Below are 17,882 nucleotides of genomic sequence, written 5' to 3'. Positions count from 1 at the left end.
CTTTTGATAATATACTTACAATTCAAAATAAGATCAAAGACCAGAGGCTTTGTACACATGCTGTTATTAAAAATGAATTTATAAACGTTTAATCATATTACTAATGCTTAACAATAATTGTTAAAATCGGTTTTTTTTAATTGGCCAGCTTTGGATTCTTACAAAAGATGGCGGCTAATTTTAAATTGAAAACAAGTGTTCCCAAAAGCGGCCATCTTATACTACTTGTCAGTGGGCGCTTAGTTCTTTATATATCTATCTGCGTTTATGTTACATGATGCATCTAATAAAACAATTAACTAGAAACGTAAATAAAACCAGTGTTCTACTATAAACAAATTTAGCACATAGCATTTAGGTAGAAGATCTATACAGGAAAATGTTGCCAACACTCTTTCAGGAGCCATGCAGGAGAAAGAAAGAAAGAACAAAAAAATGACATCATAGATGTTATCCCAATGATTAACACCACACTAATATTTGCAACCGGCACATTGGGTATGGGCCTCGAATGGCTGGCTTTACCGATTCGGCGTTGTGGACATAGCTGGGGCGGGTCCTGTACATATTGTAGGCGGGGTCACAGGATTGGTTGCCACCTTAATTTTAAAGCCGCGACACGGGCGATATGTGGGACATAAAAGTCGAATACCTCAGATGAGTTCGCCGACAAATGCAGTACTCGGCATGTTCATGCTTTGGTAAGGATTTTAACACAGAAAAACAAGACATTTCAAACTGCTCGTGTTTCAAAATATTTTTGTTGAGTATTCCAATTTTCAAAAAATACTAACACGTAAAACTGTGTGCATGTAACAAATAAAAGGTCAGCGATTTTACTCATACTCCTATCTGAATAAAGCCAAAACATATTGAACTGAAGGTTTTCGAATTACATGTATATTTCTATTTATATATACATAAATTTTATTTCATTTTATTTCATTTATTTACTTATAAATACAAGCCAGCAGTAGTAAAATGCCAAACGCTTGTAAGAAAATATTCAGGCTTCAAAATAAAATACGTATGAGATTAGAAAAAAGAAATATTTTTATGTTTTTAATTGGTCACTGGTTTAATAGCGTTATTCAACAGCATTTCATTTATTTAACATGACCTATGACATTAAACAGCAGCATTTCGGTTAGATATATAAAGCAAAACGTTTTGATTTGAAAACGAATTTTTTTTTCAAATTGAATGATAACGTTGGCGTTTTGTCTAATTTCATTTGGTATATTTGAGGCTATATTTTGCAGGTGTAAGAGGGTACCTCTTATTTTATATTTTCTATATTTAGAAGATTTCCATTATTATCAAGTAAAACTATGACATGCGTAATGTTATTGCGATACCAGTTATTGAAGAAGTGTGTCTTAATTTTAAAATTGTGATTGTACTATAATGGAAAATATATAATTTCTTCTAAATTGTTCATTTCATAGCATTTTTCAAATTTGGCCCAGCTGTCAAGAACATCTTTCCACAATGGGTTTTGTGTATCCCTAAACAAAATCTCAGAGTAATGCGAAGCTTAGGAAGCAACGTCCTTTAATGAAAAAGGCAGCAACGAGTTCTATGTGTCACTATTTAATAAAGCTAGCCTTTGTAACCAACTTATTTTCAGGCTTTGAAAGAAGGCTTTAATGTCAATCATTTCTAATCAAATATCTCTCTATTTTCTTTAGTCTGTCCGGTCCGTTATCCAATACAAATTTATAAGCGGTTCTCAGATTTGGAAGAGAAATAAATAGATGTACAAACTTTGACAAAACGAGAGATATTATACTTCCATTTTGAAATAGATATAGTCATTTCTTGGAGAATCCGAAATTTAAAAAGTCAAATAAAATTAACGGAAGTTTAGAGAAATGATCCTGTTAAAATGAAATAAGACCTGAATAATTCATTTTTACATCGCGTATGTCTTTTTATGCCGTATTTTACTGTTTGTAACCATTTTCTTGCAATTTGATGCAACCGATTTTGAGACATATCCTGTGTGGTTGGCAAATACTTTTGCAACAATTGCATATCCACAGAATTACCAAAAAGCACGAATCTAATAAATAATGTTACAAACGCATGGAAGAGTCACGCTATCTTATTTGAAGAATGTTTGTGGTGGTATAATAATTGACTGTTACATGCAGGTGGGGATGGCTTGGTTTTAATTGTGGCAGTACTTTTGGTATCTCAGGATTGAAATGGAAACTGGCGGCGAGGTATGTGTCCACCTTTATGTCAAATCAACATTAATGCTTAAATAAAGCTAGAATAAATTTTCTTAATCGAAAGCATTATTTTGAATAGAACACTGCAATCGTTATGTTTAAAGCACAGGATTACGTGCAATAATATCTTTTCTATTCATAGATTATTTATACATTTAAATATAATCTATTTATATTTCTTTTGAATAGAATGTCGAGAAGGAAAATATAATGATCTAATTTATTTCCATAAACACAAAATGCACTATAAGAAAGAATGAAACTGTTCAAAAATACGTTATTGATACAAAATAGTAACACTCAGAAGTGGCATTCACTGAAATAATTCTGAGCCTGAGGACACAGCAAAGTATATGCAAAAGCTAGTCCGGTGAAGTTGCATCCAATTAACGAGATTTGTTTTTATAGATTTAACACTGTGAAGTATATAAATAATATTCAAAGCATGAGAGTGTTACTGCTAACTACACAACATTTTGTCAAAAGAGAACAGTTTTTTATATTCGATAATTATTGTTCATATTCATTCACGATACCAGGGATAGACACTTTCTGTTACCTATTTTGTCTGTTACCTTTCATTAGATCAGCCGCCACTACTCTATGTTCGTCTGTTGCTGGTGGAATCGCTGGCTTCTTTCTAAGGTAATTTATAATTATTTTGATATCTGTAACTAGTTCTGAACTATATTTTAATTTGATAGTTTTAAATTATATTTTAATTTGATACCATGTCTTTGGCTAGTTTTGAACTATATTTTAATTTCATACCATGTCTTTGGCTACTTTTGAACTATATTTTAATTTCATACCATGTCTTTGGCTACTTTTGAAATATATTTTAATTGCTAGTTTTGAACTATATTTTAATTTCATACCATGTCTTTGGCTAGTTTTGAAATATATTTTATTCTTATCTAATGTATTGTTATAGTTTTGAACTATATTATAATTTGGTAGCGTGTCTTTGGCTAGTTTTGAACTATATTTTAACTTGATACCTTGTCTTTGGCTAGTTTTGAACTCTATTTTTTATGTAATGTCCTTGGCTACAGTAGAAATATGTCTTATCTTTGGCTGGATTTTAATTATGTTTTGTGTTTGTCTAGTTTAGAACTTTAACGAAGCGTCTACTTGTATAAAATTATTCTGATTAGAAACAATATATCTGCTACACTCTAATATCAGCATTTGTTGTCTGAATACACATACTCTTTTCCATTGATTTCTTATTTGCCAGGTTACAAGGCTGTCTGACTTTCCCCAAAGTGTAAAGTAATTAACTTATCCAGTAACAAGATAACTGATTCAGTAATAACCTCCAAGATATCAACCAAGCGATGGTAGCTTTTGTAGGGAATAGTTTAACAGTTAAGGTTCGGCCAATATGAGGATATATCGACCGTGGGGAAATGATATAATCCTAGGACTACGCTGTCGGTCGACATATCTTCCAATAATCCAATGAATCCTCATATTGATAGTAGTAAAGGGTGATGATATGGCACCCTGGTCATGTTACTAAAATACTAAAATAGTAGGTTATCTGGAGGATTATAGCACCCTATGGGATTTTAACATGGGGTGCCATATCACCATCCAGCACGGTGCCATAATTGTACTAAAGTCTGTACCACCTATTACGTTGACCTCGTTTCTGAGTTATCAGTGTCAGTAAAGTCGTCCAAAAAAGCATTTTTATATACAATACATCAATATCTCTAGACCTTTTTTTTCAATAAAGTTCATTTTAAAGAAATAATCTTACATTTTTCTTTTTCCCCATAGACCGTAATGCTGTATCAGTTTCAGAAAATGTCCCATTGAAATGTCCAATTTTTAGTGACCAGTGAGTATTCGGAATACATACAAAGAATTAATAACTTAAACACATTTTCTTTAAGATTGCAGATGTTGCATGTAAAATCCTGTAGTCCTGTAGTAGAATGGGCCATATTGTCTTTTCCGAAGATATCAATTTAACGTATTATTGTTATTCTTAAAAATATTTAATAGCAACAAAGTGAATGGATCGTCATTAACAGTCTTTTTGTGATTCAACGTAACGTCCTTTTTGAAGTTGAACACATAATCAAAATATTAATATCACTGAAAGAAAAATATCGTAAAGAGCTAGTCACCGTCGTACAGAAACGAAATTCATTCACGCTCAGAATCGCGCATTTTCATTTGGTTTACTTACAGAACAATTCAACATTACGTTCTATGATAAAATCAGAATCGTTTCTATTGCCATGAAACCATGACGGCAACGTGTAGTATTATGCTAATGAACCGATGGAGCACAATAGAAGACACGTGCAGTTTTACCGCCAAATTAAGGAACGAACAGCATATTACTGCATAAGATATACATATACACAGAGAGACAAAATCCCGTGAAATTGCACGACAATGATTCTGTATGATTAACTGACATACATTTTGCATGAGCAAAGAAAAATGTACCTTTTTTTTTGGGGGGGGGGGGGGAGTGGGGATTACCCTCTTACTCATCTTCAGCGCCATTTAAGCCCCCAACTTGCATGTTTTTGTTTCGGTTACGTTTTTATTTCCGGTTTAGGTTTCGGCTTATATATGAGAACCTTCGTCAGTCATAATGAATTCTATTTCTTTCAGGTTCAGGTTTGGTTTGCATAGTCATGTAAAATATACCTCTCTCTCTCTCAAAGTATTTTACGCTAAACATTACGCTAAAGTAATATATATACTTCCTTGCATGAAATCTTTATCTAAATGCCTTTTCAAATTGGCTTTTCTGTTATTTCTAGGAAAACAATTTTTTAAATAAAAAGTGCGGGGGGGGGGGGGGATGAGGGGAGGGGCAGAGGAATCACATGCTGTACCCCCACTCTCATCATAGTTGGGGTGTGCGGTCCTTCAGGTCCCGCTGCTCCTACACCTATGTTACACTTTCTCCTTAATCATTTTGAACAATATATTATGTTTTCAGATTTTATGAGTAAAATAAGACTAAGGTATTTTATGGAAAGAAAAGAAAAAAAAAACGTTTCAGCTGGCATTACCGTAACATATTCATGAATGATGTGAACACAGTACTATTTATTTATATGTTTTAAATCTGTTTCTGGACATCGCTGCTCCGATGGACAATAAACGTTGATAAAATGGTAGATCGTTTTTGTTTAGAAATAAAGTTTTAACAATTCTACGCTCTAGACTACTCTCCGGACTTCATACCAGCTATTTAAGTCAAATAGAGAGAATGGGTTCGCGATCCGATTTCGCTTGAATCCAAGAGTCAGTCACGCCCTTAAAGGAACATGCTTCCATATAAACAGCAAAATTTCAGAAAATGAAATAAAGGAATTTATGTTCTCTTGAGAAATAAATCTATGTTATTTTTCAGTAGGTACGCATGAGCTATAATTTCTGCTTCTGTTACTCTAATCCAGTCCATATAATATAACGTGCCTCGATTAATCACTTTCACGCACGAGCGGTTCACGGGTTGGGTCGTTTTGATCATTTTTATATTTCAAACCGGTTCATTCCTTCACAAATAACTAAGCAGGCAAGTCGACACTTCGTGTATAAAAATATGTTCATCACATGTTTGAAGAGCGTTTTCCAGTAATGTTGCCACAGAGAGGAGGATGCAAGAAAAATGCACGTTGTGCTGTCGATATATGTCATTATACCGGAACCAAGGAAGAAGCACTGTCGAGTCAAACAATACATTAGGAATAGAAGGGCAGCCTGAGAGCACTGTCGAACCATTTGGTGGATTGCATGAGACTTTGCTAATTCTAAATATACACTCGGAGTGACAGGGTGACATGACCTCGGTAGAGTTCTTTCACCTTAGACTGGTGAAAGTAAATGGAAACTTTGCTAGCAGTGTAAGCAAAACACTATTAAGTAAAATTTTGATCTATTCAAATATACTAGACTAGCCACTAGACTGATAATAACTATATTTCTATATTTTCCCTTTTTTGACAAATTCAATTTCATAGAGACAAAAGCCAGTCTATTTTAGAGATTTTCACACAGGACTGATGTTGAAATTATCATATGATATTTGACATAGGATATAGACTGGCTCAGTTCACTACATTCAATCATAAAAATGTAAAAAGATGTATCATAGTCTAGGAGCTAGTCTACAAATATACGTAATTACATACTTGAATAATGGCTGAATTATAAAGTGCGTGTCTTATAAAGATTACCGCCTGACCTAATTCGGGTTAGATCCAACAAATTATGAGGGAAAAAGTAACTGCTGCATATTGTTGATTAGATAAAATCAAGAGAAATAATGGCCAAAAAGAGTTGAATATAGCTTATATTGCCATCTTTGAAAGTAAATTATCCGGAAAATCTGGTATTATTAAAGAAATGAATGCTTGCATGTGGTTATTCAGTAATTAGATACAATATTCAATGTACCATTTTATGGACGAATTTTATTTCATAAAATATTTGGTGGCCCTCAACACACTTTGTGCATTTCGGTATGGCATATTGTATACACAATCATCAATATAATTTAGGCAATTAGAGCAAAATCCATTATCATGATGTTGAGAATTCGTTGAGCATCTTGGCCTCGGAAGATCGGCAGCTGGATTTGCTAGCAGAATTTGCAATTTTGCATTCTCCTTCCATTGTCAAGTACATGTGTACTTATCATAAATTTAGAGCTTCAGCATCATAGCGTTGCCTATTTTGTTTCTATGCAATTTGGCTAGAAATCTATCATTTCATGCTTCATTTCATGATACTTCTATCTCATACAATATGCCATGATATTTTATTAATTTTCTGTAATGATATTATAATAATAAAAGTCACGGCCTTATCCCATTCAATCAGTATTTGTTATTTATTGTCAATAGTCAGAAGTGACAGACTGCTCTTACTGATATATGGTTAAAATCTAGGTCAGTTCTCGTCATGGTTAAAACAACATGTCTCTCAGAGTGCGGGCGAGTCTGTCGCTTCTTATTTTCATGTCCTACAGATAAAATAAAGGAATTTATGTTCTCTTGAGAAATAAATCTATGCTATTTTTCAGTAGGTACGCATGAGCTATAATTTCTGCTTCTGTTACTCTAATCCAGTCCATATAATATAACGTGCCTTGATTAATCACTTTCACGCACGAGTGGTTCACGGGTTGGGTCGTTTTGATCATTTTTAGCTCATCTGATTTTTTGAAAAAAAATGATGAGTTATTGTCATCACTTGAGCGGTTGTCGGCGTCGGCGTCGGCGTCGGCGTTGCCTGGTTAAGTTTTATGTTTAGGTCAGCTTTTCTCCTAAACTATCAAAGCTATTGCTTTGAAACTTGGAATACTTGTTCACCATCATAAGCTGACCCTGTATAGCAAGAAACATAACTCCATCTTGCTTTTTGCAAGATTTATGGCCCCTTTCGTACTTAGAAAATATCAGATTTCTTGGTTAAGTTTTATGTTTAGGTCAACTTTTCTCCTAAACTATCAAAGCTTTTGCTTTGAAACTTGGAATACTTGTTCACCATCATAAGCAGACCCTGTACGTCAAGAAACATAACTCCATCTTGCTTTTTGCAAGAATTATTGCCCCTTTTGGACTTAGAAAATCAGTTTTCTTGGTTAAGTTTTATGTTTAGGTCAGCTTTTATCCTAAACTATCAAAGCTATTCCTTTAAAACTTGCAACACTTGTTCACCATCATAAGCTGACCCTGTACAGCAAGAAACATAACTCCATCCTGCTTTTTGCAAGATTTATGGCCCCTTTTGGACTTAGAAAATATCAGATTTCTTGGTTAAGTTTTATGTTTAGGTCTACTTTTTCTCTTAAACTATCAAAGCTATTGCTTTAAAACTTGCAACTCTTGTTCACCATCATAAGCTGACCCTGTACAGCAAGCAACATAACTCCATCCTGCTTTTTGCAATAATTATTGCCCCTTTTGGACTTAGAAAAATCATTTTCTTGGTTGAATATTATGTTTAAAACAACTTTTCTCATAAACTATCAAAGCTATTGCTTTAAAACTTGCAACAGTTTTTCACCATCATAAGTGGACACTGTACATCAAGAAACATAACTCTATCCTGCTTTTTGCAAGAGTGATGGCCCTTTTTAGACTTAGAAAATCATGGGTAGGACAATATTTCTATTATACAAAAAAAAATCAGATGAGCGTTAGCACCCGCAAGGCGGTGCTCTTGTTATATTTCAAACCGGTTCATTCCTTCACAAATAACTAAGCAGGTAAGTCGACACTTCGTGTATAAAAATACCCACCCTCCTCACCCTAACAATTTTTGGAAAAAATTCTGCTGTTGTGTTATATATTTTTCAGCGCCAGTACACCAGGTCATGCCACATACTGCCACACCGGTATACAGTGCCTTTTATGGATAAAGACAATTATTCCTTCCAAGAAGTCAAAAGTTCGCCTCCATGTATATGAAGGCTTCATTATGGATTGTTTAAGATATTGCTCATGCATATGAAAGTGTTTCATCTACGAAATTCAGCGGTTTTTTTCAGTTTATTTAAGTATTTATCTGTATATTTAATTTGTCTAAATGTTAAGACCTGTATCATGTCCAATTTTCATTTAATACCAGAAAAACGAATGTTATAGATCAAGGAAGTTGGGGGTGGGGGGGGGGGGGGTGGGGGGGGGGGGAGACATCATTCTGTTTGCAGCATTTGGATATCACTACCTCCCCCTCCGCCCTCCAAATTAAGATAAATAACTAAAAGATGAGGGTAAAAAAGATATATAAATAGAAGTTAGGGGTTAGGCAGCCGGCTTGCAGTTTCCCGACTTCCCTTTGAAATAGTCCTGTTAACAAAATGAAATAGATTCAGCGAAACTTTAAGGTTGTGTAACAAAAGAAACTGTTTGTTTTTATTCAGTTAAGAAAATATTTCATTTTGTAGAATATGATAATTATGTTGTATCAAGTAAACACGCGGGCAGCAGCGGACTTGTTTATTTTGCTGCAAAATATCATCTTCTTAAGAGCAAAAAAAATCAATTTAAAGACTTAAGTTTTAATTGTTAGTCGTGACTTTTGTTCACATCGTGGCTGATATATTGCTGCATAAACATGGCAAAAATATGGTATCTATTTGGCAGTTTTATTCTAATTATATATTCTCTTGCACATGCACTGGATTCATATTTTTGTTTCCTTTAAATCCATTATCATGATGTTGAGAATTCGTTGAACATCTTGGCCTCGGAATTTCGGCAGCTGGATTTGCTAGCAGAATTTGCAATTTTGCATTCTCCTTCCATTGTCTAGTACATGTGTACTTATCATAAATTTAGAGCTTCAGCATCATAGCGTTGCCTATTTTGTTTCTATGCAATTTGGCTAGAAATCTATCATTTCATGCTTCATTTCATGATACTTCTATCTCATACAATATGCCATGATATTTTATTAATTTTCTGTAATGATATTATAATAATAAAAGTCACGGCCTTATCCCATTCAATCAGCATTTGTTATTTATTGTCAATAGTCAGAAGTGACAGACTGCTCTTACTGATATATGGTTAAAATCTAGGTCAGTTCTCGTCATGGTTAAAACAACATGTCTCTCAGAGTGCGGGCGAGTCTGTCGCTTCTTATTTTCATGTCCTACAGATAAAATAAAACAGATGGGTTCTAAAATAGGTTGATAAAATGATAAACAAGCATTGTTTAAAGATATATTTCAAAAACTATACGCAGTAATATAAAGTGTAACTAAATTCTCCTACTTTTAGCGTGACATACGACAAGATTCCTATCTTCTATCGACTGATTGTGTAAAGAGCTACTGGAGACTTGGAAGAACTTTCAATATATTCATATTCTTTAACGAGTAGGAATTCTTGACCTCACGATAAGGATAACATGTTTGACACCCATGAGCCCAGCACCCTAGAAACTCAAACACAGTGTTGGTCTCTGCATTGTACCCATCAGCAGAAAGGGTCTTATACGGACTTCCCCGATGGATTGGCACCTTTAATGAAATAACGGGTCTTGGGTAGGTACAGAGAAAAACATGTTCGTTCAGGTACTAAGAAAAGAAATTGTTGGACCTAATCATGAATGCCACATACCAAAATATGTTTCACCTGAATCTGATGGTCATTCAGATTTTTTTTTTTATTTTGAGAGTCGGTTCGATACAAGCAAACACGAGCCCGCCCGCTTAGCTCAGTAGGGAGAGCGTTGGTCTATAGATCGCGGGGTCGCGAGTTCGATCCTCGGGCGGGGCGTATGTTCTCCGTGACGATTTGATAAAAGACATTGTGTCTGAAATCATTCGTCCTCAACCTCTGATAATTCATGTGGGGAAGTTGGCAGTTACTTGCGGAGAACAGGTTTGTACTGGTACAGAATCCAGGAACACTGGTTAGGTTAACTGCCCGCCGTTACATGACTGAAATACTGTTGAAAAACGGCGTTAAACCCAAAACAAACAAACAAAAACAAGCAAACACGTACCAAATTTTTGTTGTGCTCAACGGTTTTGCGACGAATGTATCCGTAAGGACATAACGGAACCATGTGATCACTGCGACACGTTACCTGAACCAAGGGAAATGTTGTTAAGGGATGTACTTGGTTATTTAACCCCACCCACAAAAGATCCACCGTTATAGCTCACAATTTTGAGGGTTATGATGGTCAGTTTATCTTGTCAGTATTACCACAACCAAACCCGATGCCATCATGATTGGAAGTAAGCGCATTTCCCTGACATGTCATGGAATCAAAACGAGTGATTCCTTGAGCTTTCTCAGTATGTCATTGTCAGCCTTTCCCAAAACGTTTGGTCATACTGAAAAAGCTAAAGGTTATTTACCACATCGGGCCAATAAAGCTGAATTCCAGAACTATGTGGAACTTCATCCTGGAGGTATGAAACCCAAAGCCCGTGAAGCCTTTTTAGAATGGCATCAGGAAAAGATCAACAGAGGTCTATCTTTGATTTTCAAAAAGAGATGGAAAAGTATTACCGATCAGATGTAGATCTTTTCAGGAGGGGTTGTGTATCATCTCGGATGAAGGATATCCAAGTAAAAAATACTAAAACTTTTTTGACATTGTCATACAGATTCTCAAATACTTTTCTTTTTGTGTCCTGTAATTTGCTTAATATGCTTTTGATAACATTCAACACTTTTGAAAGTAAACCTATAGTCATTACAAATCACATTCCTGCCAAGTTCACAGAGTTCCGTTGAATTACACTGACAAACGCTTTTGTGATCGTCTGTCGTCCGTCGTCCGTCCGTCCGTCGTCCGTCCACAATTTCTTGTGAACAGGATAGAGACCACATTTTGCTACCACTTTTAATCAAACTTGCACACAACTTGTATTGGCATAATATCTCGGTCCCTTTTAAAAACTGGGCAGATCCCATCTTGGGTTACATAGAGAGTTATTGCAACTTAAAGGGCAAAAATTTGCTATTTTGGCTTGTGAACACGATAATGACCATATTTTGCATATTATTTTAATCAAACTTGCATACAACTGGTATTGGCATTATATCCCGATTCCTTTCGAAAAAACTGGCCAGATCCCATCATGTGTTCCAGAGTTATAGCCCCTTAAAGGGCCGAAATTTTCTATTTTGGCTTTTGAAGCCATATAGGTTCCGTACTGACGGCTCCTGATCGACCCGTAAAAGAGCCAAAATTTATTAATTTTTACGTTGTGAACACGATAGAAGTGACGTTTTACATTCGATTTTAACAACACAACTACACACAACTGAAGTCACAATAAGATCTCGGTTCCTTTCGAAAACCGGCTAGATCCCATCATGGATTCTAGAGTAAATGCCCCTGAAAGGGGCAAAATTTTCTGTTCTGGCCCTTTCAGCCTTATAAAGATTTCATTTATGCTTTGATTTGATATAAACTTGCACAGAATGTTAATCTTGATGATCTATAGGCCTGGAACTGGATCATGCTGGGTCAAAAACTAGGTCAATTCAAAGAAAAAACCTTGTTAACACCCTAGAGGCCACATTTATCTACCTATCTTCATGAAACTTTGTCAGAATGTTTATCTTGATGATTACTATATTAAGTTTGTAACTGGGTTATATTGGGTCAAAAACTAGGTCACCCGCTCAAATCAAAGGAAAAGCTTGTTAACACTCTTGGGGCCACATTTATGATCCTATTTTCGTGAAACTTGGTCAGAATCTTTATCTTGATGATTCCTAGTTCAAGTTCGAAACTGGGTCATGTGGGGTCAAAACTAGGTTACCACTCAAATCAAAGGAAAAGATTGTTAACACTGTAGAGGCTACATTTATGACCCTATCTTCATGCAACTGGTCAGAATGTTTATCTTGATGACTTCAAAGCCAAGTTTAACAGGTGAGCGATAAAGGGTCATCATGACCCTCCTGTTACACTTGTGCTGTTTTAGATTATTAATACCAATGTCACAGTATTCATAATAATGACTATGTCCATAGAATCCCTTGATCGAAATGATGATGTCATAATGTCCTGCGTGGTGGTATACGTGTATCACTTTACTCCCTGTCCTTGTGGTGGGTGGGGTAAACAAAGGTTCACTTTTACCGCGTTGGATGTGAACCTTGGTAATGTAGTCGGGGTAGAGTTTGGTCTGGATTTTCTGATACGCCTCTGTTCCACGCGGCTGATCGTATCCAATCCCAATACTGTCTAATAACGTCTGGGCTTCCTTCTTTTGTAAAGTGTTCTTACATTGTACTGTTAGTAGGATTGTCTGTTTTAAACTCCGTTTAAGTTGAGTCATGTTTTCTATACTGACCTGCAATCCAGGATTCATATTTCATAGGCATGGAAATATGAGTAATTTCAACATGCAGTTGACCATCATGAATCTTGAATTCGTCATTGCTTTGCACGACATTTTCAATTCCTTGAAGTAAGGTTTCCCCTGTTACTGCTGAAGCATTGTCAGATGAGACGTGCATTCAAAGTTTCAAACTGGGATGATCAATAGAGACTCGGGCTCTATCTTGGTTTGGTCTGGCGTTCCTTTTCATTTTGTCTACCATTGCATTGAATAGATCGTAGGTAAAGTCATACGGCTGGTCATAGGGTTTGAATGTGAAATTTAACACTATTTTGTATCTTGAATTTTCTTGATCTTTGCTCCATTCTGGGCGTTGCTTACCAGCTCGTGTCGTCTCTAATCGTGTTGATCTTGCCTTGTTTGCTTACGTCTTTCTTCTAAACGTCCACGCCGTTCTTTTCTGCTATGTAATATTTGTTTCTTTTCTGTTAATGATTAACGGCATTTCTTTAATTCTTCTTCTTCCTCATCTTCGTTACTACTCGAGGTATCTGAATAAGGTACTAATTTACGTGGGGCTGCCATATTTGCTTAGGCAGAAATGATACAAGACCACTGATGTCTGTACTGACAGAAAGCAAGCTGGCATGATGACCATGAAAAATCCTATAAATACGGCGACTACCAGCACATCTACATTCAGTTCCTCTGGCTCAGCCTTCCCCGGTCCATTAAGGTTTATAGAGTTCGCCCGGCCTGGACCTGGACTCTGTGGTTTTTCGATCTTTATCTCGGTATATTCCTCTTCCTCCATCTGTGTAGACTTGGCTTTTATAGGCTGAACCCGCTCGACTTCAGCCTCCTGGATGGCTATTCGGAGTAAGAATATGCTCATCCCAAACCTGTCGTAGGCTCTTTCAATGTAGCTCAATCTTTCTGCAAATGTCATCGTGGTTACTGCCAGAAAGTGCAATAAAGACTATGGGGCGCTGTGCTATATAAATATAAAACGCGCGAACCTAATAGAGAGCATACGGGGCCTCCGTGGCCAATTGGTTAAGGTCGCTGTCTTCAAATCACTTGCCCCTCATCGATATGGGTTCAAACCTCACTCGGGGCGTTGAATTCTTCATGTGAGGAAGCCATCCAGCTGGCTTACGGAATGTCGATGGTTCTATCCAGGTGCCCGCTCGTGATGAAAATTGATAATGCACGGAGGGGCATCTGGGGTCTTCCTCCACCATCAAAGCTGGAAAGTCACCATATGACCTATAACTTTGTCAGTGCGACGTTAACACCACCCCCCCCCCCCCCCCCACCCCCCCAAAAAAGTAAAAGAAATAGAGAGCATCATAAATAACGTCATTGATACATTTTTCTGTACGACTAAATGTAACGTTAAAATGGCTTATTTATGTATCTCGAGTGTAGGTTTTTTTTCTTCACTGCTCCTTGATCATTAGTTTGATTTTAATAAACAGACCCTTGTTACAAAGGACTGGACCTAGCCTATACAATGCTTAAATGTAGTGATTAAAATGTTGATTATGAAAAAGACTGTATGAGAAAATGCAATACATATTCGCACCGAAACTGTAACAAAATCCTTAAGTAAATTATGTTATACTATCTTTATCATAAAGACTGAAATCTTTTCATCACAGATCACATATATTGATGTAGTCAAATTCACTTTCCTTTCGTGGACTAATATATTTTCCGACGTTTGAAAGCAGTAAATTAGGCGGAACATAATTTCTCCTGATTGGTCAATCTCAGTTGTTTATATGGTCACATGTTTAGTGGTCGATACAATCCAGTCACAGGTAATTTAAATGATTCAGCGTTGGGCATTACGTGGACACAACTTGGTTATTTTTGGATAAATTACGCATGGACGAATCTTCCGAGCGGGCTTCGTCTAATAGCGGCCGTATAGAGATTGTTCTTGAACAAGTTTTGAGTCAGCTGAGAGAACAAAAAGACGGTATTAATAATTTGATAGATAAAGTGAAGGACAGTATCAATTCCGTCAAAACAGAGGTTAATAAATTGAAAGAGAAAGGATTGACTTGGAAGCGCTAAGGAAATAAGCAGCAATATACTTTTAATGCTGATATAGAGCAGGACTGTGTTCAAGCTTCTTGGGCAATTTCGAATAATAAATTTGATTATGTCAAGGACATTCTGAAGGATTGTGGTGAAAAACTTAAGAAACGGAATAAGTTGATTTGTATTGCGGATACTTCAAATGCTGGCTGGGATACAGTTAAATTGTATGAACCCAATCCGGTTAGCGACAGTGAAGACGAGTCACGTATTACAAAAGCAGAAAACCGTGCCTTACGCAAGTGTAAACATGCATTGTCTAAGAAAGATGGGAAATCCAAGTTCATCACAAGAGCCTCTCCAGGGCCTCTTGGTTTTTCTGGTTTTCCTTGGTATAGTCCATTTCAACAGTGGGGGACACCAACTATTGGATCCGCAGGTGTTTTAGCTATCCCGGGATCACAATCCAATTTTCGGACCTCAGGATCGAACGAATTCAATCAGGATGTTGTTTCTCGTGTGGAAGCTTCCAGCATTTCAGAAGAGACTGTCCACTTACCAAAATTGGCCAAGGCGGAGAACCCATCTCCAAAGTGCAGTGATCTAAAAGTTGAGTATTGTTCTGTTTATAGTAACGGTGATTCTGTTGACCTTACAAATGATTATTTTGAGTATGAATCAGAACATAAACAAATATTAGTTAAAGATAGATTAAAAGATAATCTACAATTTAGGAAAGACATCGGAGCTGGTGATTTTGTTACGATTTTGTTAGATACGATAGTAAGTGGTTACAAAATACCATTTTATTCTTTACCGTCGAGAGTTCATTTAAATAATAATTTGTCGGCTAGAAATGAAGCAGATTTTATAGGGGAGGCAATCCAAGATCTTTTGCTTAGAGGCTTAATTACAAAATGTGACAAAGCTCCTTATAGTGTCAATCCCTTGACTGTTTCTATCCAGAGTAATGGAAAGAAAAGGTTGATTCTTGATTTGAGGACAGTAGCCTAGTGGTAGAGCGTCCGCTTCGAGTGCGGGAGGTGGTGGGTTCGATCCCCGGCCGCGTCATACCAAAGACGTAAAAAAATGGTACTAGTAGCTTCCTCGCTTGGCGCTTAGCATTAAGGGGATAGTGCTAGGACTGGTCAGCCCGGTGCCAGTATAATGTGACTGGGTGGGGTATCATGCCACGTGTCTACAGCGTGATATTCCAGTGAGGCAGCACTATGTAGTTGGGCATTGTGCTCACTGCTACAAGTAGACACCGTCGTTTATATGACTGAAAAATTGTTGAGAAAGACGTTAAACCTGAACACACACACACACACACACACACACACACAGTGAACCAACATCTTTGGAAAGAGTCAATTAGATATGAAGATTAGATTAAAGGGTTGCTCTGGAATATTTCAAACCTAATTCATATATGTTTAAATTTGATATCCATTCTGCTTACCATTTTATTTCTATATACTATCCCCATACAGATTATCTTGGTTTTTCTTGGCAGGATAGTAATGGTAACTAGATGCCCACGGGCCACATGTCGAGCCCGCCAGCTGTCAAAAGGACTTGGGGTTGCACATGACACTCCTTGTCTCATTGAGGCAAACATTTATGACAAATAAAAAAGAGATTGCAAAAAGTTACAATATAAGTTATCTAAAGTAACAACAAAGGGACGTAAATCTTAAAAAAAATTCTAAGTCCACACAAAAATCTTCACTAGTAGAGATAGGTCAAAATACACCTGAAAATTGGATGTAACATGCATGTTGTACTACAGAAAAGTGGTCTTGATTTTTCCCTACGACCAGTTATAAAAAAGTTACAAATATAAGCTATTTATAGTAACAACAAAGGGAAGTAATTCTAGGATCTTGCGCATGACACTCCGTCTCATGATGATGAACAATGTTACATCAAAAAAGTTACATCAAAATCCCTCAATGCATCAAAAAGAAATGCTTCAGACAAAGTCAATCTTGTATCTGACGTTTGACCTCTAAGTGTGACCTTGACCTTAGACCTAGGGACCTGGTTCTTGCGCATGACACTCCATCTCATGGTGGTGAACATTTGTGCCAAGTTACATCAAAATCCCTCCATGCATGAAGAAGAAATGCTCCGGACAAAGTTGTCATTCTTGTATCCTTTGACCTCTAAGTGTGACCTTGACCTTAGACCTAGGGACCTGGTTCTTGCGCATGACACTCCGTCTCATGATGGTGAACAATTGTGTCAAGTTACATCAAAATCCCTCCATGCATGAAGAAATAATGCTCCGGACAAAGTCATTTTTGAATTTGACCTTTGACCTGTAAGTGTGACTTTGACCTTTGAGATAGAAACCTGGGGTTTGCGCATGACACTCCGTCTCACTGAGGTTAACATTCATGCCAAATATAAACAAGATTGCCCTATGCATGTCAAAGTTATGGTCCGGACAAACAAATCCGGACGGACGCACGCACACACACACACACGCACGCACATACACCGAACAGCCATTTGGACAACTATGTCTTCGCTTCCGCAAGCGGGCTCGACAAAAAACTGTATTACAAGTTCCTTGTTTTACCATTTGGTATTTCTACAGCCCCTTACTGTTTTGTTAAGGTCACTCGCCCTTTGGTTGCTAAATGGCGCAATGAAGGTAAACATATATTCACTCCTACTAAAATGTCTGAAGATTTCAATTTCTCCCAGAATTTCTGAGAGGGTTAATGATTGGCGTGAAATTATATATAACATGGAATGCCAGAGAGTTACAGATAGCATCT

The 17,882-nt window shown here is 36.6% G+C and overlaps 1 protein-coding gene across 1 annotated transcript in view; it reads left to right on the top strand.

The window, feature by feature from the left end:
• Positions 1–17,882, top strand: part of LOC123565408 (putative ammonium transporter 3) — a 187,285-nt gene that overhangs the window by 94,400 nt on the left and 75,003 nt on the right. Inside the window, 3 exon segments of the mRNA XM_053549115.1 lie at positions 401–701; positions 2,157–2,228; positions 2,823–2,882. Coding sequence (XP_053405090.1) covers positions 401–701; positions 2,157–2,228; positions 2,823–2,882 — 433 coding nt within the window.

This window comes from Mercenaria mercenaria, chromosome 8 (genome assembly GCF_021730395.1).
Source record: "Mercenaria mercenaria strain notata chromosome 8, MADL_Memer_1, whole genome shotgun sequence".
NCBI lineage: Eukaryota > Metazoa > Mollusca > Bivalvia > Venerida > Veneridae > Mercenaria > Mercenaria mercenaria.
Note: the sequence above shows the minus strand (reverse complement) of the source record. Positions and strands in the feature narration are given on the sequence as shown.